The 23,341-nt window shown below is 40.4% G+C and overlaps 1 protein-coding gene across 3 annotated transcripts in view; it reads right to left on the bottom strand.

The window, feature by feature from the left end:
- Positions 1–22,510, bottom strand: part of KDM5A (lysine demethylase 5A) — a 41,069-nt gene extending 18,559 nt beyond the window's left edge. Inside the window, exons 1-13 of one of the 3 annotated variants that reach the window (XM_085049414.1) lie at positions 21,989–22,510; positions 20,177–20,254; positions 19,038–19,160; positions 16,732–16,902; positions 16,119–16,253; positions 10,832–10,937; positions 10,221–10,309; positions 7,805–7,963; positions 5,934–6,053; positions 4,669–4,827; positions 3,427–3,608; positions 1,634–1,796; positions 715–834 (exon numbers count right to left, since the gene is read on the bottom strand). In XM_085049414.1, coding sequence (XP_084905540.1) covers positions 715–834; positions 1,634–1,796; positions 3,427–3,608; positions 4,669–4,827; positions 5,934–6,053; positions 7,805–7,963; positions 10,221–10,309; positions 10,832–10,937; positions 16,119–16,253; positions 16,732–16,902; positions 19,038–19,160; positions 20,177–20,254; positions 21,989–22,153 — 1,770 coding nt within the window. In that variant the 5' untranslated portion in view covers positions 22,154–22,510. Of the gene's footprint in view, positions 1–714; positions 835–1,633; positions 1,797–3,426; positions 3,609–4,668; positions 4,828–5,933; positions 6,054–7,804; positions 7,964–8,778; positions 8,874–10,220; positions 10,310–10,831; positions 10,938–16,118; positions 16,254–16,731; positions 16,903–19,037; positions 19,161–20,176; positions 20,255–21,988 lie in introns of those variants that run through there. The other 2 variants (XM_085049412.1, XM_085049415.1) reach the window with 2 other exon arrangements.
- Positions 22,511–23,341: the final 831 nt, after the last annotated feature.

Genomic DNA, 23,341 nt, shown 5'->3' with positions numbered 1-23,341 from the left:
TTTTTCAGAGGTTACACACATATTACATCATGAGCACTGCAGGTAAAAAAGAGCACTGACACACTGCCAGTCCTGCAGACAATTTTTCTGTTAAATGAATAAAAATCCTTGAAAAAGGGCTAAAACTTCCATTTGTAGTTTAATAAATGAAGCTAGAGACAGACAAAACTAGAGATGAGATCATAACTTCCAACTGCAAACCCTGGACAGGAACAGAACAGTCCTTTGACCATTTCCTGAACAATCCACAGAAGCTAAGCACTGATGTGGCACAGCTATTAGAACAGCACTAATATGATTAAAAGGCACAATGAGCTGGGCACAAAGGAACAAAAAAGACTCTTATAAGCTTATCTCCAACACTCAAATGACAACAGCATTCCAAGACAGGACATGGACCTGTATCAAATTCAGGAAGTGGCATCACAGAAATCCTAGCTAAAGCTACTCAGAGATGCCACTTTTTGGTTAATCAATAATTAAAAAGGAAGAACATGTGCCAAAGTTTCAGTTTGAAGCTGCTTAGAATGAAGTGCTCATCAAAATCATTTTGTGTAAGGGAAACCCCCTAAGTTTTTAACTGCTGTCCCAAGAACTATAAACATTAAATCCATTATTTAACGGAAAAAAACTATTCAGGTAGGTAAGTTACTAACACACCACTTGCTGAGGTCACTGAGCAGAGACATAGCAAATATGTACAAAAGAACAGACCCAGTCAGCAGTGCAGAAGTTCACAGCTTCAGCAAAGTTATATCCCTGGTTAAATCCAGAGTGATATGCACGAGGAAAGGTCACAACAAACTCGCCAGCACACTGATTGGTCCTGAAAACCTAATAAAATAAAGAGAAAGAATAAACATGTACCATGCAACAGCTTAAGACACAAAAGTACAAGATGCTTGAACATCACTTTCTGTACCTTAGAACACCACAGGAACACAGTGGTAAGGATTGTTTCTGCCTTAACATGAGTACTCAATTTACAGTCTTATTCAAAAAAAGCTGAATATATAAGCCAACAGTTGAAAATTGTCTTTATGAATCCCAAAAGGGATGTTTCTCTATCATCATTTAATCCATTGTACCACAAAGTGCAAAAAAGCTTCTAGAAAAAAGTTTATGGTTTGTTTTGTTGGGGTATTTGCCAGGGAAGCAATTTATCCTAAGACAAAAGCAAATGATAGTGACTGCTGCTTAGAGGTCTGCAGTGAATTATGTTTGGTCAGAAAAGCATTTTGTAATGCTGAGATTTCTACTGAATATAAGACAAGTATTTTTCTGTCAAAAGCTTTTAAAAGCATTTCAGACAAACTTGCTGTTACACAATGGAAGGGATTTTTTTGATTAAAAAGTAAGTGTAATACACAGTGTATGCTTGTTCTGGAAGGTATTTTATGTAGGAAGCTTGGCACACTCCTGTTACAAGATAATTTAAACTTCCTGGTTAGTCTAGGGCAGTCTAGAAAACAGCTTTGAATAACACCCTGTAAATAATGAATGGAATATGCAAATGCCCACCATAAAAACTCTTCAGAGTTATGCCAAACCATTGTTATACAAATCTGGCAGAGAATGAAAAAAAACAAGCACATAGAAATACTCATGTAAAAAATGCTCGTGTGCTACTCACTGGTACACCATGTTCCATCAGCACATTGGGGTTCATAATAGTGACCAGCTGATGCAGGAGATCAGGCTGGGATTCAAACAGCTCCGGAGCCAATTCCTTCATCACCTCTTCCAGCTGCTCTGCTGCATGAGAGGGCACACCATACCATGTCTTCGGCTCTCCCCTACCAAAACACAACCACAGCAATCAACACAAGTGACAGGGAACTGATGGTGCCACTCAACTGCCAAGAACACCTCACATCTTGCAGCACTGTCCTCACAAGCCACTTTACATCTGGATTAAAAAAAATTTTCTTTAATCAACAAGCATCTCCTTCAGGATGTTACTATTCTAATCTGAGAAGTCAGTTACACTCCAACACAATCTCAACGTACCCAACAGTAGATTGGTCTTGACAAGCCTAACGTGGGAGATAATTGTCACTTACCATGCTCCAAAAGGGTAAAATGGGCAATTATTTTCCTTCAGGAAGAAGGAATTACGTTTAATAAACAAAACCCTGGCTGTCACAGCCACAGTTTAAGAGAGATCATGATACTTCTCCACTCAGTTAGGCTTGGAGTAGTCATATTCCTAAAACCCATAAGAACAGTGTAACAGCCAGTGGAGTAAAAGACATGCCATCTTTTTAATATTCATAGCTAATTACTAAAAACCTGCGAGCCACTAGACTATTAAGGACAAATAACATGGATTAGTTAGGTATGACAGAACGAAAAGATTAACAAAACCAAAACTAAACAAATAATCACTCAAGCACTATTCCAGTCCTTTCTTACCCAAAATCAACTGTAATGACCTCACATCTACAGTGCTGAGACTGAATTTTAAAATACATTTTATTAACTACAAGCAGCAGGCTGCTGAAATATCGGAAAGGGTTTACAGTACACTATGTAAGTGTTTTATCTCAGCATTCCCAGCGGATCCAGCGGGCAGCAGTGTCACCTGCTGGCAGCACACAGCCAGGACAGCCCGCAGATCCCTGCTCCTGGAATTCTCCAGCAGGCACAAACCCCTCACATACTGACCCACTTAACAAGCTGAGGACAATAACTACTTGAAACAGAATTAATTCCCTTCCTGAGCCTGCAGCTCAGGCCTCACTAGCAAAGATGTGCCTTTAAATATGTGCAATTTTGGTTTGAAGGCTGTCAGCTCATCTCTCCCAGATGTACAGCAAAATTTCTAAAGCTTCCCACAGCTTCTCCCTTCCTCCCCCCTGCTCCATTCACTGCGACAGTCTGGTGAACTGGGAAGACTGCAAAGCCAATAGTTAATCTGGCACGAGTCTTCTATTCAAACACAAAAGCTGAACACAACACTTCTAGCACTGCTCCAAAAGGCAGAATTACTTCCAAATTTCTCTTTACAAGGAGTATTTCTGTGGATCTACTGCTGAACAGTCAGCTCTGATGCCTCTAAAAGCCATGAGACAGCTGACTGCATGCCCAGCACAGACAAATCCCAACTTTAAATTACAAAGCAGTGAACTGTAACTCAGCTCTAAACAAAAAAGCTTCCTTAAAAAAGATGGGACCCTGTAAAGCATGATTTTACCATGGCACTGGAATGTTGGCCACACAAGAATATTTCATCAGTTAATGAAAAGCACTAATATGGTTTGTATTCACTTTTAATCAGGCACAGCTAAGAACATGGACCACCCACCACATTTAGCTTTTTATTTACAGTTGTACTCAGTGTGCAGAGGCACTTTCAAGTAGAACTACAAATTTCCTAAAGCCAACAGGGCAGTGTAAGGTAGATGCACAGAGGACAGCCCATACCAATGCAGGTAGTTGATGGAATAGCTCCAGTGATCTTCAATATGCCAGCAAAAGGAGGAGAAGCACATCCCTACATACAGCCAGGGCACCTTCATGCCAGAGATGTCTGCATTGATGTGGGCAAGGACTGATTGCTCTAGAATGGGCATGTTGTTCAAGTTCCAGCCAGAGAGAGCATAATCCTGCCAAAAGAAGGGGAAAATTTGAACAAATCAGAAGAACATAAGGACATCAAGTCCAGAACACGAAAGATCAGCCTATCCATTTCTAATAGTAGACAGTGGGATATTTCCTGCAACAATGAAACATCAAAACCAGAAATAATTCCTTATATACCTTAATCATCAAATAATCAAAGATTTTAATACCACTCCTAGTATTTCAACATAGCCCATCTTCTTTGGATCAAGGCTTATACAGTTAGGTTTTGATTTCTTCCCTATCCCAAGACTGCAGGCCCTCAGCTCAGCCAAACATTGCTGCTGTTTCCTTTTGCTCTGACACTACAAAGACAATGCAGTGAGTCAGAAGACTTAAGTGATCTGGTTAAGAAATTTAAGTGACTACCTTCATACAAATACATAAACAATCAGAGCTGACTCACTAAGCAGCTACACAATCACTGCATAGCCAGCAAAGGTACACATGGGAAGGTGCAGGAATGGGTGGGAGACAACAGTGAGCAGTATAAATTGATTTGGGGCTGTGTAATCAGGAAACCACACCTTTACTCTAATTTTATCTGAATTTAAGCATACAAGAAAATTGCTTTGCTACACTAAGGTCTGAGGGAAAATAGGTAATGTACTTACCAAATTTTTTATAGTTGAATGCTGTATCTACATCTTGTCATTCTTACAGTATACACAGAGAAACAAGCTAAATCAAATTAGTTTGTTTCACCCATTAAGAACCTCCTAATGAGGACGGAATCATGTTTCTGTAGCTAACTGTATAATGAAAAGGTTTGGAACAAGGAAAATAAAATTATTAGATAGTCTCCTCAAACTCAGACAAACTGCAACATCAAAAAACAGGTGTAACTTATCAGCAACCAGATCTGCAAAAGAATCTCAAATATCAGATTAATGCCCAGCTCAAAAGGAATGTTAAGTATGTACAAAAGCCTGAAACTATTTCTTCATGAAAAAAAAAATCCACACTGATTTCAGACCTAAATTCTTAATGTGAAATCTTATGCAGAGCAAAGAACGGGGTCAGTTTGCATATCCTGTTCCTCACCTCCTCCTCTGGCATCAGCTTCCGTCGGCCATCCTTCACTGGGAAGCCACTCCCAAAGTCCTTGGAGGAGATATCAGCCCCATATTCCACAATGACATCTTCTTCTATGCTGCTCACTAATCGCCAGAATTCTTTTTCTACAAGCTCAGTGGGAACCATCTGAAAGCAGAAGAGATGTTATGGTATGTGCAGATAACAAAAACTATCATTCAAGCAATAAATCACAATTAGCTCCCAATGAATTTTCATATGCCAAGGTCACTCCCTCTCTCCCCTCCACCTCTTCAAAGTCATTGTTTGGTCTGTATTCCTCAATAGTAGCTGCAATGTTTCAGAAATAGGATATCATATCATGAGGGAAGGAATAAACAAAAAAGATGGCATCACCAGAAGTACAGCAAAAAAGAAGAGGAAGAGGAGACAGCGAACAAAAGTCAAGCAGCAAAGAGAACAAACCAGAGTGCAAACTCCAAACTATTTCAGAGGATAATGACCAGGATTTCTAAACAACAGTGAGAAATTTCAGATATAACTATGTTCAGGACTTTGATCTTCATATAACTCATTATAATTATTATATGTATTTATTTACGATGCTTATTCTTAAAATAAGCTTTGTTCCTTGCCCCCAAGTTGTATCATAAATTGGAGTCCTTAAAAGGTAGAGGCTTCAGCAAGAATGTCCATAAATTACCAAAGAACCATGAGAGGAGGAAGACTTAGGTGTTGCATGCAGTCTACAGGACAGTGGAACCATGGAAATGTGCCAAAGCAGAAAACCTAGTTTTAAAAATGCTGCCGCGATGCAGAACAAAAAACAAACCAAAAACCCTGTGATTATCAGACAGACTCAGTCTATTGACTTGTCTATAAAAGACTCTCTAAGAGGAAGGAAAACTAGGATTTATCCTCTGGACAAACTAAACCAAGACAAAAGGCATAGGAAGGGCAGAAGAAGTGCCCCTTTGCCAAACAAAAGCAAGATACTTAGATCAGTTTATCAAAAAAGACAAAAACTTTAACTAGAGTATGCTCAATACAGTAAACCCTGTCAAGCAATAAAAGCTGTCTGACCACTGCAGGAAAAGGGTGAAATGAAGTTGAAATGAGACCAGATGCCAGCAGGCTAAATAATTTGTTTACACATTTGAAGCTTATGGTGCTTCTTTAAAACAAGGCTAAGATGCCTTAGCAAAAATCCAGCATCAGCTGAAACCTCTTCTCTTTTTCCCTTACAAGGAATCCCAACGAAAGCTGAAACTCACATGGACCGGCATGTTGAAATAATCAGACTTGAAGTTATCAGCCATTTCACCAAAGCTCTGGAGAGTATATTCCCTGACAGCTTGTTCAAATCCAAAGGCCTCACGGGGTTTGTTGCATTCCTAGGAGACAGAACATAAAAATATTGTTCCCTGCAGCAGACTCTGACACAGTTACATTTTTAGCAAAAAGCCCTAGTGTCCATCTGAGTCCTTCCCCAGCACAATAAGCTACCAGTTTTGAGAGCTTTTCCAGCCCAGGCAGTCCTACCACAACGGAAACAGACCAGAATTAATGGCACAGAAGCTAATCTAACACTGTAACCCCAGTGCTCCACACTTCTGCTTTCCTGTCCAAAGCTGCATTTCATCAGCTACCACTGCCAGCCACAGAGCAAGGCTGTGCACAAGATGCTTCAGCAGCCACAGGACATTTCTGTAGACACACTGCATTCAAGCACCTGCAGAATAACTGCACAGGAACAAACCCCCCAAGTGTTTCAGTCTTATCAAGTCAGCAGAGCATCAACAGATTTGACACTGTGAAAATATATGGGAGGGAAGAGGAAAAGAGAAATTAGAACAGGGCAACACAGCCAACAACAGACATGGCCCATCTGACAGAAAACCTCCAAGTCCTTCACTGTTTATCCCCATTCATCCTGAGAGTGCAAAAAATACTGATGTGCATTTCAGCTCCTCTCCTCACCCATTTCTAATGTGTCCTTCTCAGCTCCTTTCAAACTGACACATTTATATATACAACACATACTGGAAGACAAAGCTGATGTAAAACTATCTGATAGTCAGCTCTTCAGTCATAAAGAAAGAGGACTGGAAAGGAATTAATCAGTCATTTCCTTTTATTTCAAGAGGAACTATCCTTAGACTATTCCCAACATGTATGGAAGTAGTTCTTAAATGGAGCCTGCAACAGAGAATCTAAAACATCTGTGAACACTGTCAAACAATGTTGACCTAAATACATAGAAAGAGCCCTTACCCTACTCTTCCCGGCTTCTGTTCCAGCACCCTGCTGGAAAATTACATTAAGCATCTGTGCACAATTAACATCTGAAGTAAAAACTGAGGCAAGAAGTACTAGTGAACATTTCAAACATCTTTCTGCTGCTGTTTGTTTACTCTCTAGTACATATTACAACTATGTGTTTTCTCCTTCTACCTCTTCCAATTGATTTTCAAAAATTTTCAAGTGTTTTCCGTATCATTTGCTAGGAAAAACTTAACTTGGCACCTTATCTTCCTTGGGTTTGTCCCTACATGCATATTTTTCATTGGTAACAATCTACCCCTGAGTAATGAAATTTATCTACCTTCCACTTTCAGAGCCTGAGCAGTTCCTTTTTCAGAAAGCCAAATCTAAAATAGCTGCAAAATTTTAAATTTGTTCTTTCACTTTCTGCTACAAGCTATTCTGAGCAATGCTATAATGTCTTTCCAATAATCAAAGAAATCAATTTGGGCTCCCTGTTATGCCCAAATTTCATACTTTATTTACTTCATAGTTTACAAAATCACGTTTATGCAGAAACATCCACTACAACCCTACTTCTCACTCTAATTTCCCACTACCAGATTATCAAATTGATATCAAATTTCAGCTCTTAATACACCAAGGTCAAACTTTTCACCTCCACATGGCCATATAATAAATAAAGGTTATGCCCCAGCTCTAGAAGGAATGTTTCTCTCTCCTTATGGCTCATCAACCAAGATTCATGGCTCAGCATGACAATTTTCCAAAACAAACTATGCATTCTACACACATGGACTGGTACTGAGCTGAACTACTCTTCTGATCTTTCCAGGCACACAGGTATGTAGACAAAGCTGGAGTAGTTTTTGAACTGTACCTCAGCAACACACTTTGGACACCTCCAGTCACCCTTGGGTACATCAGGGAGAGGAGGAATCAAGCAAAAAGTGTGATAGCTGTCATCACATCCATCACACAGGAGCAGCTTGTCCTCATTATTTCCTCTGCCACAAAACAGGCAAACGTAGAGATCAACCTGTGGGGGAAAAATAAGAAAAAAAAGTTACAAGAAGTTTCTCATCCAGAGCCTGCCTTCCTTAAAGTAAGGAACAAAGGGCATAATCCTGAAGTCCAATATATGAGCATCAACAGTCTCCTCTGGTTTTTGAGAAGCACTGATAGATTGTTTAATTCCCAAAGCAGCACTATATCAGCTCAGTTGAACTATCTTGGCTATCTAACTCAAGCAGCATCTCATTTATGTTACTCTAAGGCAACAGAGTAGGTTGCAGGTTTTAGAACTCTCTCTCTTCAGCCCTCTTATCATGGAAAACCATCCAAATTATATCTCTACAAAGACTTCATGGCTAAGGAAAATCTCAAGAAAATATTTCATGAATACACACATCATCACTTGCAACAGTATGGTGATATCTTTGCAATGAAAAAGAGGTAACAAAATGTGCAAACCTACAGATTTCAATCTAAAAATTCATGAGGAAAGGAAGGAAACCACATGTAAAGGTACCAACTTCTTTCTCATTTCTTCCAAAGCAAAGGATAAAAACTCCAAATGATAAGAGAGAAGTATTAATCCCAATACAATAGAAAATTTCTCAAAGTTGTTCAAGATAGTCTATCAACAAGAACAACACTGACTGGAAGACATTCTCTGGGGCCAGAGAAAAAGCCATATGAAAGAGGTTTCAAATTTTATTTGCTGTTGCTTCCTGTACTGTGCAAAGAACTTCAATTAATATAAATATTTAATATAATACTGAAAAACTGCAACAATCTAAATGGAAAAAAAAAAAAGCCTGTATATTATTTTATCATAGCTAAAAAAATCACCTTATGCATAAATTTTTACAAACAGCATGAACTTCATGAATGACACCTGCTCCAAATTCTGCTACTACTCCCACCAGTCCCTGGCAACTCAGGCTGTGCGTATTTCCTTCTCACAGCTCAAAATAACACCAGAAGAGGTGGGGCTGCTTTTGGTGGGGTCTGTTAATTTAATCAAGATGTCACAAAAACATGTGCTTTTCAGCTGATTAGGCTCAGGTGGATTAAATACTTAATGACAAGCCCATATCCAGTTACAGCAGCCTAGTTAAGTATGTACCCTCCTAGCTGTGCAATAATATACTTCTTAAGGAGACTCCTCAGGTTGCTTCAGAAACTATTTTAAAAAATAATGCAGTTCTACTCAGAGACCTATCATTTTTCCCTTTTTAAAAGCAGCCACACACACCCCCTCATGGAATATCATGTCTGTCCAAAACACCAAACCAGCTGCTCTTCTTGCAACTACATATGAGGCAGGAAGGGTATCTTAACAGGCACCTCCAGGCCCTCTTTCCAAAATTTAACAATGCATGAAAATGGTAATCCTAAGAGGAGATATTTAAAATTATCAAATTTACATGGCCTAGGAAAACCATATACTCGCAAGTACTAGCACAATTGAAAAAATTCAACTCACACAAATCCTAATTTATCTGCAATGGCACAGTGATCTGGTTTTTAAATATCCAACTTCTCCCATTTCCACATCCCCCAACATTTAAAAATGTGATTAGAGTCTTTAGGGTGCCTTGGCCTTCCATGGTTGAAATTTAAAATAAGCTTTTGTAAGTGTTCTCAGGCTGAGAGAGAAAAAAAGAACAGCTGAATTCTAAGTGAAGAGTCTAATTCTTCAGACAATGAAAGCATGGATCTTCATTCATGGCTCCATACACACACTAAGTCATGACACTTTGAAAGTAGGAAGTCACATGCTATGAAAGACATAAAGAACAACTGTACACTGCTTTCCCATGGACAAACATCAGGGCACTGAACATTTCATTCTTCCCCTGAGGGCTTTCTTTTCAATAAACTTGAATAATGACTAGTTCAAATTCAAACCAGAAAAGACACAAACCACGGAATTGCTGAAAACTAACTCCTGAAGTATTGGAGCACCTCATAATCTCTTCTAAGGAAAAGAAGTAGTATTACAGTTGTTCCACAAAGGAGAGTTCAAACAGAAAGTGAACTACTGAAGGCATTCAAGCATGTGGCAAGTATTATCAGTAAAAAGCTTCACACTGCAACAGCCTTCCTTTCCAAGAGATTAAAACAAAAGCCTAGAGCACAGATTGTTTTTTGAAATACTGTTCTTTTTTCCTGTAACAAAATCATCTGCTGCAGCGTGAATTTATTCATGTTTTAGCGGAAAAAGAGAAATCTTAGTAAATCAACCAAGCTCTTTCTATCAGAAATCACAGCAAAGGAATCAAACTTACAAAGTTGACAGAGAGAGTTCCTTTGCGCTGCCTCATCTGCATTCCAAATGCTTCTGATCTGGTTCCCTTGCGCCTTCGCGTCACCTCATCTTGAAGTAAAATCAAGTTAAATGCTATTAATATCACATCAGGAGAGACTTAACTTGTGAAAACATCACAGATACCCGTCCTGGCACACTGCCTTTCAGATCTGAAACTACTTAACAGTCCAAAGAAAGCAAAAATGACATGTTATACCTGGCCAATAATCAACAGGGATTAGGAAAAACCTATTTTGCTTATCCTCACAGGTGATCCCAATGGCCTCACACTCCTAAGTTGGGCACTTTGCTGGCAGCATCAGTTTCAGTATTTTTAAGTCTTGCTTTCTCTTCCAGTCACTCAGTTCATGGAACAGCTGCTGAATTGTTATTGTTACTACATAATACATAAAGAGCTGAAACTCTGCCAAGTTATATGAAGCACTCTGTAAATCTCCCATGAATGAAACCCCAGAACACTTAGCTTTCTCTTTCCAGCTTTGATTTGCTTACTTCTTAATGCTGTCTCTGGAGACATTCAGGAAGATTTAACAGTCTCACTACAAAGCAAAGAGCCCAAGATTTAATTACCCTCTTTATCCTTTGCTCCCAATGCCAGTCCCATCATCTTGGGTCCAGCTCCAAAGATCTGCAGCTTCTTTAGTTCAGTGTTTCTACTCATTTCTCCTGCCTCTGCCTAAAAAGAAAAACAAGACCATATCAGCACAAACCACCAGTATTTCCTCTCCATGTTTCTTCACAATTTTATATTCCACACTCCCACAAATGCTCATCAAAAGAAAGGAAAAGGCCTGAAAATACATGATTTTCTTTTCCTAAAGGCAATGAACATAGGCAAATGGAATAAGAGACAGAATTTTCGTCCCAAATTTCCAAATTATTTCCCTAGAAGTATTATAGACCAACTAGAGGAACCTATACACCAAATAAAAGAACTAGGTTTGATATTCAGCAAAAAATAAGAATGCCAGAGCAACATTTTCCAAAATTACTATGATTCAGTCAAGTGCCTGGACTTTTAACAGTTTCAACAGGATTTCCTTATATGCTTCCCTGAGTAGAAACATCCACATGACACTAATGAGTTCCAACCAACTTCCTCAAGCTTGGCTGCTTCTGGGCTTATTTGTGATGAAATGTTGTGAGTACAACTCAGATCACAGCTACTCATGTTGCAAGCTCAAAACGAGAGGTAAAAAGACCCATTTGGTGACAACTCCATGCCCCTGCCAGCAATGCTTCCTGAAATGTTCTGCTCAAATGAACTTCTTCCTGTTGCCCATTACTGACCTACCTTATTTTCCCACATCACTGCCACTAACCTAACCATGAAAAGAACAAAAAGGAAAATATTCTGCTTTCATCTGCAACACAATCGCCTTGACCTTTTTCTTTATGTTGCCTCCTTATGCTTTGGAAAACCTCTCTGATGTGGTATAGAAAGCTACTAAATTCTCACTGTTCAAAAAATTCCTCCTGAAATTCACTGATCTTAAAAGATGTCAGCAAGTCTATTAATTTTGAAGTTGGGTATGCAATTTTACAGAAGTTGTTCTTCAGTAACTTCCTGATGATACTTTATCTATTTCAAAGTTATGGCTCTGATATCTCATGCATGTCCCTTGGGGTGACATGCCTTCAAAGTTTTTAATCAATTATTAAAAAAAACCCCCAAAAAACTCTTCCAAAATAGTGTTTAACTTCTAATACATTCATAATAAACATAAAAGGTTTTTTTTTCTGCCTAAACCAGCTGTTTTTCTTGCTTCCTGAAGACATTTGAAGAGATATGGTTTCCTACACAGTATTACTCTAAGGAATTTTTAGTGATATTTAGAGTCCCTGCTCCCACTGAACTGGGTATGCATTATGCTAACAGGCATCTTTCCAACCTAATTACTGCTGATATTCTAATTTTGAATGTTTATATGTTGCTATTAAATTATTTTCAGTTTAGTTATATGTTACCAACTTTGTAAGACCACTGTGAAACTGAAAATTTTTCCTCCTTAATTCCTCACTTTTTGGCTAACAAGCCATAAGGAAACATACCCAGAGACTCCCTAGTCCATCATTTTCCATTTGAAATTCATTAACAACTCAACCATTCTCTCAACTAATAGAACCTGACAGAATCAACCCACATAACATTTTTCAGCATAAGCATCATTTCCACAATACTTATGAACAATATCCACAACTTCTCCTACTATTGTAACTGAAGATAGTAAAATTGTTTTTTGTGTGCCATTGAGAAAACAATCATATTTACTAAAAGTAAATCATTAACATGCAGTGGATGTTTTATATCTTTATTTAAAACTCTTCAGTTTTACAGCTTTGTTTAAAAGTTTATTACCTAAAAACATTTTCATAACTCCATTCCCCAGATTTATTTGGATACCACCAAACCTTAGTGGATGAAATCCATTCATGCTCAGGTGGAAAGTTAAAAGTTTTGAAAAAGAGTTTGCATATTGAAAGAGGAATATTTTTTAAAAATTGGATTCCTGTGAAACCTCATGACCACTGACAGGCTATTGATACTTTAAGATGTGAACACCAGAAGTATTCAGAAGCCCCATTAAGTAGTTCTGTTGGGTGCTTTAAGACTGTAAAAAACCCCAAACTCAGAACTGTGAGTGCAGCAGCAATCACAAAAGGAATCAGAAATTCCTTGCCATTTTCTCCCTAAAACAACACACAACTCCACCTCACTTTTGCATTATATTTTCTCTACGTAAGTGAAAAGAACTCGATTAAATTGTGATTCTATTCTTATCTCCTCTTTGACCTGAAGGATACAGACTTTGTTTCTTTTACCTTCTCAGCTGAGAGTACAACCCAAGGGCTTTTCTTGTATATGGGCCAATCCTAATAACATGATCCAGTTACACTGGATTCACACACTGTTCTCTTGTCTCATCCTCATCAACTCTGAAATATTTGCATCCCCACTCCTCCACCCCCAATGCACAAGACTACAATGGTTACAACCAATAACCAAAATATTTACATGTTTGGGGCATTTGTCAGCAGCTCCCAGAGTTCTTTTGTTTCATTATTTTGTATCACAGTTATTCCCATGGAAGGAAATCTTTCAAACTAAAAAAACTGAAGCTTATTTTATTATATTATTCTGCAATCAACCAAACCAGTAAAACAAACTTGAAAGCAGATATATTACTTAGAATTGGTCTTACGTTCTTAAGAAAATTTTCTGGACATGAAGTTAATATCCTTTGAAAAGACAGCACTGTTTGTTCCAGTGCTGCATTTCTTTAGCAGAAATCACCATGAAGTAACCTCATTAGACAAATCCCTTGTCAGCTAAAATATACCCTAACAGATCTTCTATGAAGATACACTACGTTTTTCTAAGAAAGCATTCTCCTAAATTTAAGCTTTCCTTAAGGATATTCTCTTTTCCTAATCTGAATTAATTCTACTTTTTATTGTCATTTTCTTTACAAGCCTTTAGGAACTTAGTTGCCTTTCACCAGTTTTTATTTGTGAAAGATTTCTTCAGAGAAAAGAGAAAGAGAATACAGCATAAAGTTTATTTTCTGAACAGAATCTCTCATCATCTAATTATTCCCTTGCTATTCAATGTTTTCAATGGACATTTGATTACAGTATCCAAAGATTCTCAAGCCACTCTTCACAGATAATACCCATTCCTTATTTTCTTTCATTTTTCACATTCTCCAAAAATCCTAAAATTTGCTTTTTCAAAGTCTGCCACCCCCTTCTACTGCTGAGGAGGTTTCTCTATTTCAGTGATTTCTGATTACTATATTTACGCTTCCTTATTCATTACCCATTCTAAGGCAAGTTATCTGCAAGAAGATGCAGAGAATTTTTGGAAACTCCTTTTAGCACTTGGAAAAGATCTACAGAGATGCAGAGGTCTGTGGAGTTCTCCATGCTCACTAACCAGGCATTGAACTACTTGGCACATTACACACAAATCATTCAGATGTTTCTGCTGGAGCAGAATGACATTTTCTTAGCAGGTTTTTACATTACTTGCATATTACCTGCTCTCTAAAGATTGTTTAGACAACCTCTGGTACAATTCCAGGTCTGCATTTCAGACAATAAATAGAGTCCTGGCTACAATAAAGAGGTGCACTGAAATCTGGAACAATGTCTCCATGTTCTCAAATATTTATTTACACTGTTACCATTTGGGGCTACAGAGGAAAAATTTGTCTCTAAATGCTGCTCCAGGGATGACTTAAGATAGTTATAAACAGCTTCCAGCACAGCCAAAACCTACTCCTCTGTGCAAGCAGGAGGAGTTTTTCCTCTGTTCAAGAACTCATTTCAGCCATTTTAATAACTGTAATGCTTAAAAGATAACTTGGCTTCAAGCCTAATAAAAGGCATTTAAAAAAAAATAAAAAAATATATATATATCAGACGATCTACATAAAATTATCTCTTATTTCTGAATTGCAGGCACTTTAAACAAAGTGAAGCAGCTTTACAGTGCCAGGATCACCAAAGAATCATCCTTCCAACATGGAAAAATGGGAAGTGCCATGATTCTACTGACATCAGCAGGAAAAAAGATCCCACAGGATCTTAATAACATAGTGACGCTTTTACACCATGTGTGAGAAAAAGGATATATTGGCATTTTGCCATAAATTCATTCCAATCCAAAGAAGAATTCCACACTGCTCATGACTGCTGCAGTTCACACAGCATTCCCAGATTTTCTGGACAGCTCACTACCAAAACTTTGTTGGAGAGATCTGGGAAGATTAACAAGCCTGGGACTGGTTGTGTGACAGACTGCTATAAGACTATGATAAATAACATCAAGTCAGCTTTAGTAAGCTGAGAAAACATATTAAAAAACACAATTCAGTCTAAATCACCAGAGAAAAAGGTGAAAGTTTACAAAGGATACTCAAATATCTCAGTGACAAGAAAGGTGCATTGCAAAAAAAAAAAAAGCAGTTAAACAGCATTTGAAAAAACTTTGTGGTGCTGGAGCTAAGTGTAGAATGGTTTGAAGCAAGTAGGAAGTTGATTGCATATAAATCCAGCTTTCACCCACGCTCTGCTGATGAGCCAGCAGGGAGCCACCAGAGCTCATGTGAAAAGCCTCAGGATGCTGCCTGCAAGGAATATCTCTGTCAAAAGGGGAAGGCCTGATTTAAATAGTGCAGCAGAGCCATCAGGGCAATACCTCACAATTATTTCTGGTAAGGCAGAATTTAAAATGGTGATGATTCGATCTGAATTGAGGTGTTCTGGGGGGTGCCTCCCAAGATTCAGTATCACCTACTAGAATACCAGAAATTCCTGTAACACCAGTGATTCAGAAGGAAGAAAACTGCTTTTCAGTAGAAAAACTGCAGAACTCTTACATAGCTCCAGCCATCAACAATCATCTCCTCACCTGTTTCACTTCTTCAGAAAAACTGCCTGTCCAGCTTGAGTTAGCCCCACATGCAATCCCACAATTAACAATTACCTACATATATTCGCATTTATGTAATTAAGAGGCATATTTTACCAAGTTTTTTTGCAAATTCTAGAACTCTGCTCAAGCAGCTTTAACATCAACTCACAAACAGCTTTCTATCTGTCTAGTTTTCAGATACATTCATTACTGAGGTACTCAGGCTACTTGTCAGTAAACAAAAAGCAGCTTTTAGAAGTTTTGACATAACCAGTGCATCAGCTGTATCAAACCAGGTCTCAGAGTGATTTTTGGGTTTTATTTCAACGAAGACTGCTTGCTGGTGGTGCTTTTGAGCAGGCTCCCACAGCCAAAGGCTGTTGCACTGGTGGGAGCAGTAAGTGTTCTCTGCCTGTAAGAGCTGATTTACAGGAGTACCTGGGATTTGACACGCCTGGTTCTCTTCAGCATGACATTCATCCTTGAAGCCTGCTTTGGGGAAGCCTGGGCATCTGTGCTGAGGTCTTCAGCCTCCACTTTTTCCTTAAGGTCCAAGTTAGGCTTTTGGATGCCCTAGAGAAGAGCACAGGACACTGTGTTGGTCAGGCAGTGCTAATCATTCCACAGCCTGTGAATCATTCTGTTTGCCGCTAAACAGGATGAGTAAAATCACACAGCATTACACACACCACTGAGATAAGAAGCCAATTAATTCATGCACCCTTCAAATAAGAAAACTGAACCCAAACTACCAGCTCCTCAAGAGAAAAAACACACATTTCCAATTAATCATATAATCTTCTGCCTTGTTTTCCTTCCCAACCCAGCTGACTTCAGTCCTATAAAGAAACACCAGAAAATAACGACACAAGGTCACGTTACCACTTCCAGCACTACTCTGTCACAGATAACTACCAGGGCGGTTCCAGCTTTGTTGGCACAGCTGAAGCTTCTGAAAGCACTGACCCCATGTCCCAGTTTCACATGGAATAACAGCATTCTGTGTGCCTTTTGGGTCCCCTCCTGATAGTGTGAAAGACAAGAGTCTCACCATAAGGCTGACCCCAGACTGGAAGAGCTCATAGGGATATAAGATCCGTTCATAGTGAGACTTGAGTAATGACCCCGTGCCTTTTCCTGGCAGGTAGCCAAGCCGACTTGCCACTTTAGACCATTTCTTCTCTTTAGTGACTACTTCAAAGCCTCCTTTGTTGGCAACAATCTGAAACACATTAAAAAAAAAGTTAAGGGTATTGAGCTGCTCTCACCAGCTTGCACAAAGCAAGAATCAATTAAACCAAATGTTGAAAGGTTCTGTGAAAAGTGACAGAATCCTGAAATTAGGTTTTGTTTCCCAAAGAACTAGTTCTTTAATAATCAAGCACTTACTTATTCTCATTACTTCATATATTTAATGTGACAATTTACCTAGTAAATGCAAATTGTACACTGCCCTGGACAGGAGTCCAACAGTTAAGAGTTATGATGTGCTGGAAAAACACAAAACCTACCACCAGAACAAACTGAAAAGTTTACTCTCACCAGACTTGCTCTCTGCTGTAAAAGACAAGTCTGGCCAGAAATAAAGCCCATTTTAACAGACCCCAGGCAGAAGGGAGTGTTGGAGCTCAGAACTGTCACAAAACCCTGAATGAAAGAGAAACTATTATAAAAAGAGGAAAAAATGAATTTACCTTCCAACTCAGTCCAGTTTTTACACGTGACTTCAATTGGTTTGAGACCAGTAATTCACATACAGAACTATCACTGCTTACATCTATATGTATATAGAATAAAAAACAAGACCATTTGCCTGCAAGCAATGATCATAACAGCATCATGAGTTGCTTCCTCAGAAACACTGGCTGCATTTCCAATGCCTCCATTCATTTTACAGTTTCACTGCCGGGTAGCTTAAAACATAAATGGGTTATAATTTCATGTATATTATTGTAAGACTAATATCATTTCTACAGCAGGGTAGCTTTGCATTGCATTTCTTTACACATGAGGACAAAATTTCAAGCCTAATGTTTCACATACTAGAAAATGTGAATATTAGAAACCTCTAGACAAAAACATTTTGTTACTGGAGTGAAATTTATGGGTTGCTTTTGAGGCTGAGGTAAATTCAAAAGTCTAACTGTGACAGTGACAAGTAAATTTGTTAATTCTGGTTTCTCCTATAATCAGTTACACTTAAATAAAACAGCATTATTGATCATTCTTTTTCCTCATATTAACAACAAAGTTCTAGAAATTTTTTTTAAATGAAATCATTTTAAATAGAATTTCAACTTATCTTCAAAATTTCCAGGAAAACTTGTTTTCTAAAATTATCTATGCATGAACAATGGCTAAAGAAGCCAGTAACCAACTAAATTTGCAACCAACTGAAATGTTCCAACTCGTAACAGTGACCCAGATATTTTCCAGTACCCCTCTGATATTCTGCATATCCTCATAAGCCAGCATAGACACAAAAAGAAAAAAAAGGAAAAGACATTTTATCAGCTTTTCTCTGTGTTTTATCAGCCCCTTCCAGACTTTCTAAAACACTTGACTTTCTTTAAAACTAAAATACACTCAGATCTTTATATTTTTACTTACCTAAGAGAAATAAATCTTGATGGGGAATGGAAACTGATGCTCTAACCTAGAAGCACTAGAACTACCAGAACTTCGGTCTTTTCCCTGCAACAAGAAATCTACCTATTTATATTTATTAGCAGCTAAGTTTATAATGGTACAAATATTTTGCCAGTGCAAAACCAAATTCCAACAGAGATTTGTGTGTAAACGTTGAAAGAAATTTGGTGTGTTCACCAAATATAGTTATAGAAATATTCACTTCTAGCCAGCCTTAAGCCATTTTAAAAATTAAGGGATTTCTGAAGGTGACATTATAAACTCTCAAAAATGCGTATTTATAAAAACCTCTGCTGAAAGAGGAAGGAGCAATTACAACAATTCATTACAGAACTGTTGGTCAGAGCTGAACACTGCTGCCTTCCCAAAGAATGCCTCAAACTCCTGCAGCTCCACCACATGTAAAAAAGGAGAACTAAAAATGAAGTGGTTAGCTAACATCAGGATATTCAAACCATACAAGGTAATAAATACCTGTTGTATGGAATCCAACTAATCCAACCAAAGGCAACTAATTGAATTATGCTACGACATGTCTGTTATAAACATTCAAATTAGAAATGTTTTTTTGCTGTATTTTTTTCCCCACTTATTTAATCTCTGGATTAATGAGATTAGTGTTGTAACACAAGCCCTGCCTGTTGCTTGGCTTCTTGAGCTTGAATGAAAAATGAAGTTCCTGTCTGCCTAAAGCCTACAAATACTTACCTTGCTCAGACCATAGAGATCCAGTATTTTTCTCTCGACCACAGGGATTTTTAAATTGGATCCTTGGAGTTCCCAAAATTTTGCTAACTGATCCAAGAAGTCCAGCTTCACTCTTGTCATTGCCTGGAATCAGTAAAAGTAGACAATCACATATGTTCCAAAACAAATGTGACAAAACCTTACAGTTATGAGAGAAAACAAGGTAAGTTTTTATAGGATTTCCATTTTAAACATGCAACTTGGCAAGGGAGGTATTTCTTAGTCACGTAAAAAAACCCTAGAAATACTATTAAAAAGAAAGATCTTTACATAAAAGAAAATTGTATATGCTTCTCTCTCTGCATTTAAGACCCTATAAATTAAATTCCCACCAAATAATTTCTCGGTTTGAAACCAAAATGCATACTTATGAAATAATCAGCATTCCAGGGAGAAACACAAGAACAATTATTCAAATACACATTGGTGGGGAGGGGGAGAATTACAAACAGTTTTTTTATGTGCCTTAACCACACAAAGGGCCTCCTCCCTGGAGTATTTCTGGAGTACTCAAATCACTTTCCATAAGGAGACCCATTTACAAGCCAAATGACATTTTGGTTTCTGAACAAAGCAAGGCTTTGAGAAATGTTGTAGAGAAAAGGAAAAACCAGGACGGAATGGAGCTCATACTGCTTTCAAGAAAGCTCACATAGGTTTTTAAATCATAAAATTAGCCATCTATAATAAGCCTTTTAAAATAATTTTAAGGCTTAAAAAGCATTATCACGACAGGATGAGGTAAGCAGAGGCATCAGAACAGCAGTAAATATTTTAAGAGGAAAAAACTCACTGCCTGTGGAGCTCTGAAGGCTAGACACTGGCTGCTCATGATATTTGGAATTCATTTTAGACCTTACAGTTGAACGTGAAGAACTCCTGTGGTTATTCTGGGTACTAAAATACAAACCAGATTTTTCTCAAAGCCGTGGAGAGTTATTTTATATGAACTCTGTCATTGCCAAGTCTAAACATTGATGTGGTCTATGGGTTTCTAAAGCATTCCCCATCCAGAAACCTGCCAAGATGCAAATCTCAAGCAGGGAGACCTCTTGCTTTCAGTGCAAACACAAAATTGTATCAACAGTGGAACAGCTCACCTCCAGTTCATTCAGGCGCTGAATTCGTGGAGTGAAACGAAAACTTTGTACTTCACATGCAAATGGAGGCTGCCAGTCCTAAACAGAGACAGAAAGATATTTTATTGCTTCCAGAAACTTCCCTGAAAAATGCACAAAACCAAAGACCCCAATAACGTCTGAGTAAACAAGCTTACAATCGTAAATTAGTTCCTCAGAACAACTGGTGATATCGTTTTCCAATCTTAAGACATTTTTGTGCTTATACAACAATGTTCCTCCCACAATATTTTAGTTTGAAAAGATCCTCTGATTTAAAAATGTCAAAGCAAATAAGGTTCAAAGCATCTCAGTATGCAATATCTCATTTTAGGTTTAAATATGAGATACACCCTGTAGCTTGTTGGTTATTTATTTAATTTTTTTTAAATCCATATATATTGCACATTGAAAAATCCTGTCAATAGCAACAAAGACTAAATAAGGCACATTATAACACATCTAATGTTCCCCTGCTTGTCCACAGTCATTTCAAAAAAGACACGACCACCAGTCAGGAGCCAAATTCTTGAATAGAAATGGAGCCTTAATGACTTTCTCAGCACCATCAGGGGTCAGTCCAACCACAAGTGCCTCCCAGCCCCACCTCTCAAAACTGTTACAACATCAAAGCACATAATCCAGCTTTATAGAACTTTTTCCCAAAGCTTCAGTAGCAGCACATTGCCTACCTGGCAGTGAATACAACAGAGGAAGGACAAGCCATTCCAGGCAAACAAGCCACGCTAAATATTTATTATTTGCTCTACTGCAGCATATGAAGGCCTCAAGCACAACCTTAAAACATTTACGGCTTCAAATAGTGAAAAAGAGTAATAAATCAGCAGGATTAGCACGAAGTGTCTGATTTAGCAATTATTGCAAGTTGCAAATCAAGGCAATGCATGCATCCTGTGAGACTCTGCAACGCAAACTGCTCAGCAGTGCCAGAGAAACACAAACGGATCCACCAGCCAGGAAAGTTCTAGCTATTCTCAATGAACAGGATCTGGATCAGCTTCTTGTGGCCTCCCAGCCTGAGCCATTCTATCTATTTTAGAAAGGGGAGCCTCTTGGAGGTCAAGTTTTCATCACATCGTTAAACCAACTAAACAGATTCCAGGAACCAAAACAGGTCAGGAGAGAAAGAACCATGAAATCTAATCAGCAACCCCCATATGCAGGTTGTTCTAGTTACATACTTTCTTAGCAGGTTTTTTATCTCTCTTACTGTTTTCAAGTCTCCTATTAACAGCTGCATCTGAAGTTTATTCGCACTTTAATAATTCAGTGATGTAAGCGCCTTTTGCCAGACAGCCTTTCGTGCAAACCTAATTCCCGTGCGCGAACAGGTCTGGCCGCCCTCCTCTTAACAGCTTCAAAAATATGCTCATAAATAGCGATCCATTAAAAACAAACACCCTTCCTTCTCCCTCCTCCCCCGGCCGGAGCAAACGCCCGATTTCACCTACAAAGCCTTCGCAGCTTTCACCAGCCGGCTGCTGGCGTTTTTTGGGGGATTAAAAATAGCGAGAAGTCCCGGGCACTGCCACGCACTGCTCCCTTCTCAGCTGCTCCAAAGCAACCTCTACAAAGCCGCGCTCGGAGGTCAAAGACTCCACAGGTCCCCTGGCAGGGACACCGCGGCCTAGGGAAGCGACACACGAAACCCCGAGCGAGCAGGGAGCGCGGGGGAAGGGCCAGCCCGGCTCCTCACGTCTCCCGCTGGGCCACCGAAGCCCGGCGGCGCTCGGAGCTGCCGGCGCCCCGCGGGGACCCCGAGGCGGGCGCTACCTTGGGGGGCCGAATCTTGCAGATGCCGGTTTTCTCGGCCAGGCCGCGGATGCGGCCGATGAAGCCGAGCGGGTCGCTGAACTCCTCCCAGCTGGGCTCGAACACGGGGCACTCGGGCGGCGGCACGAACTCGGCCGCGTAGCGCGACCCGCCGCCCCCCGCCATGGCCGCAGGGGGAGCGGGGCGCCGCCGCCGCCGGGAGCGCAGGGCGGAGAGGGGCGGCTCAGGGGCTAGGCCGGGGGCCGAGGCGCATCCCCCGGCAGCGCTGCCGGGCGGGCGGCGGGACCTGCTGCCGAGCGCCGCTGTGGCTGTCCCGGCCCGGGCCGCTCCCCCCGCCCGAGCCCCGCTCCTCGCGTCCCGGCCCGCCGGAAGTGACGCCTGCAATCAGCCCTCCTCCGGAACTTTCGAAGCGTTGCCTTCCGATCCAAGAAGTAGTCCCTCCGCCACGCTTCTTCTGGAGAGGTGTCTCCCGCGCCCGCCGCTCCCGGGAAGGCCTCCACGACAGAGTCCAGCGCAAAGCCGCTCCGCCCGCCGCCCCTCAGAGCACTGCAAGGGACAGGAGCGGTCGGGGGCCGGGGAGGGCGGGGCCGCCGCCACTTCCGCCGCGGAGGAATGTGCGACGAAACCTAAGCCATTCACTTCCGGTTCTGCGCAGCCGCGTCGCCCATTGTCTGTGCCGGACGTCAGGAGCGCCGGCAGAGACCACGCCCCCTGTGTTGGCCACGCCCCCTCTCTAAGCCCCGCCCCCGGCCGTGCCCTCAGGGGCCGCGGGCAGTGCCGAGGGGAATGTCAGATGGTGGCGGAGATTCACAGGGATCAGCGAGTGCCAGCCTGGCACAGCACCATCCCCAAGAGTCACACCGTGTGCCCTCAGGGGCCGCGGGCAGTGCCGAGGGGAATGTCAGATGGTGGCGGAGATCCACAGGGATCACCGAGTGCCAGCCCTGGCACAGCACCATCCCCAAGAGTCATACCGTGTGCCCTCAGGAGGCATGGGGAATGTCAGATTGTGGAGGAGATCCACAGAGATCACCGAGTGCCAGCCCTGGCACAGCACCATCCCCAAGAGTCATACCGTGTGCCCTCAGGAGGCATGGGGAATGTCAGATGGTGGACAGATCCACAGAGATCAGCGAGTGCCAGCCTGACACAGCACCATCCCCAAGAGCCACACCGTGTGCCTGGCAGCGTTGTCCAAACGCTTCTTGAGCTCTGGCAGGTGTGGTGCTGTGATTCTCTAATTCCCTGGGGAGCTTGTGCCAATTCCCAACCACTCACTGAGAGAAGAACCTCTTCCTTACATCCAACTTAAACCTCTCCTGACACAACTTCAGCCATTTCCTCAGGACCTGT

Source organism: Lichenostomus cassidix, chromosome 1Ab (genome assembly GCF_008360975.1).
Source record: "Lichenostomus cassidix isolate B80296 chromosome 1Ab, HeHo_3.0, whole genome shotgun sequence".
NCBI classification, from domain to species: Eukaryota; Metazoa; Chordata; class Aves; order Passeriformes; family Meliphagidae; genus Lichenostomus; species Lichenostomus cassidix.
The sequence above is the reverse complement of the archived record's forward strand: the minus strand, read 5'-3'. Positions and strand labels throughout refer to the sequence as shown.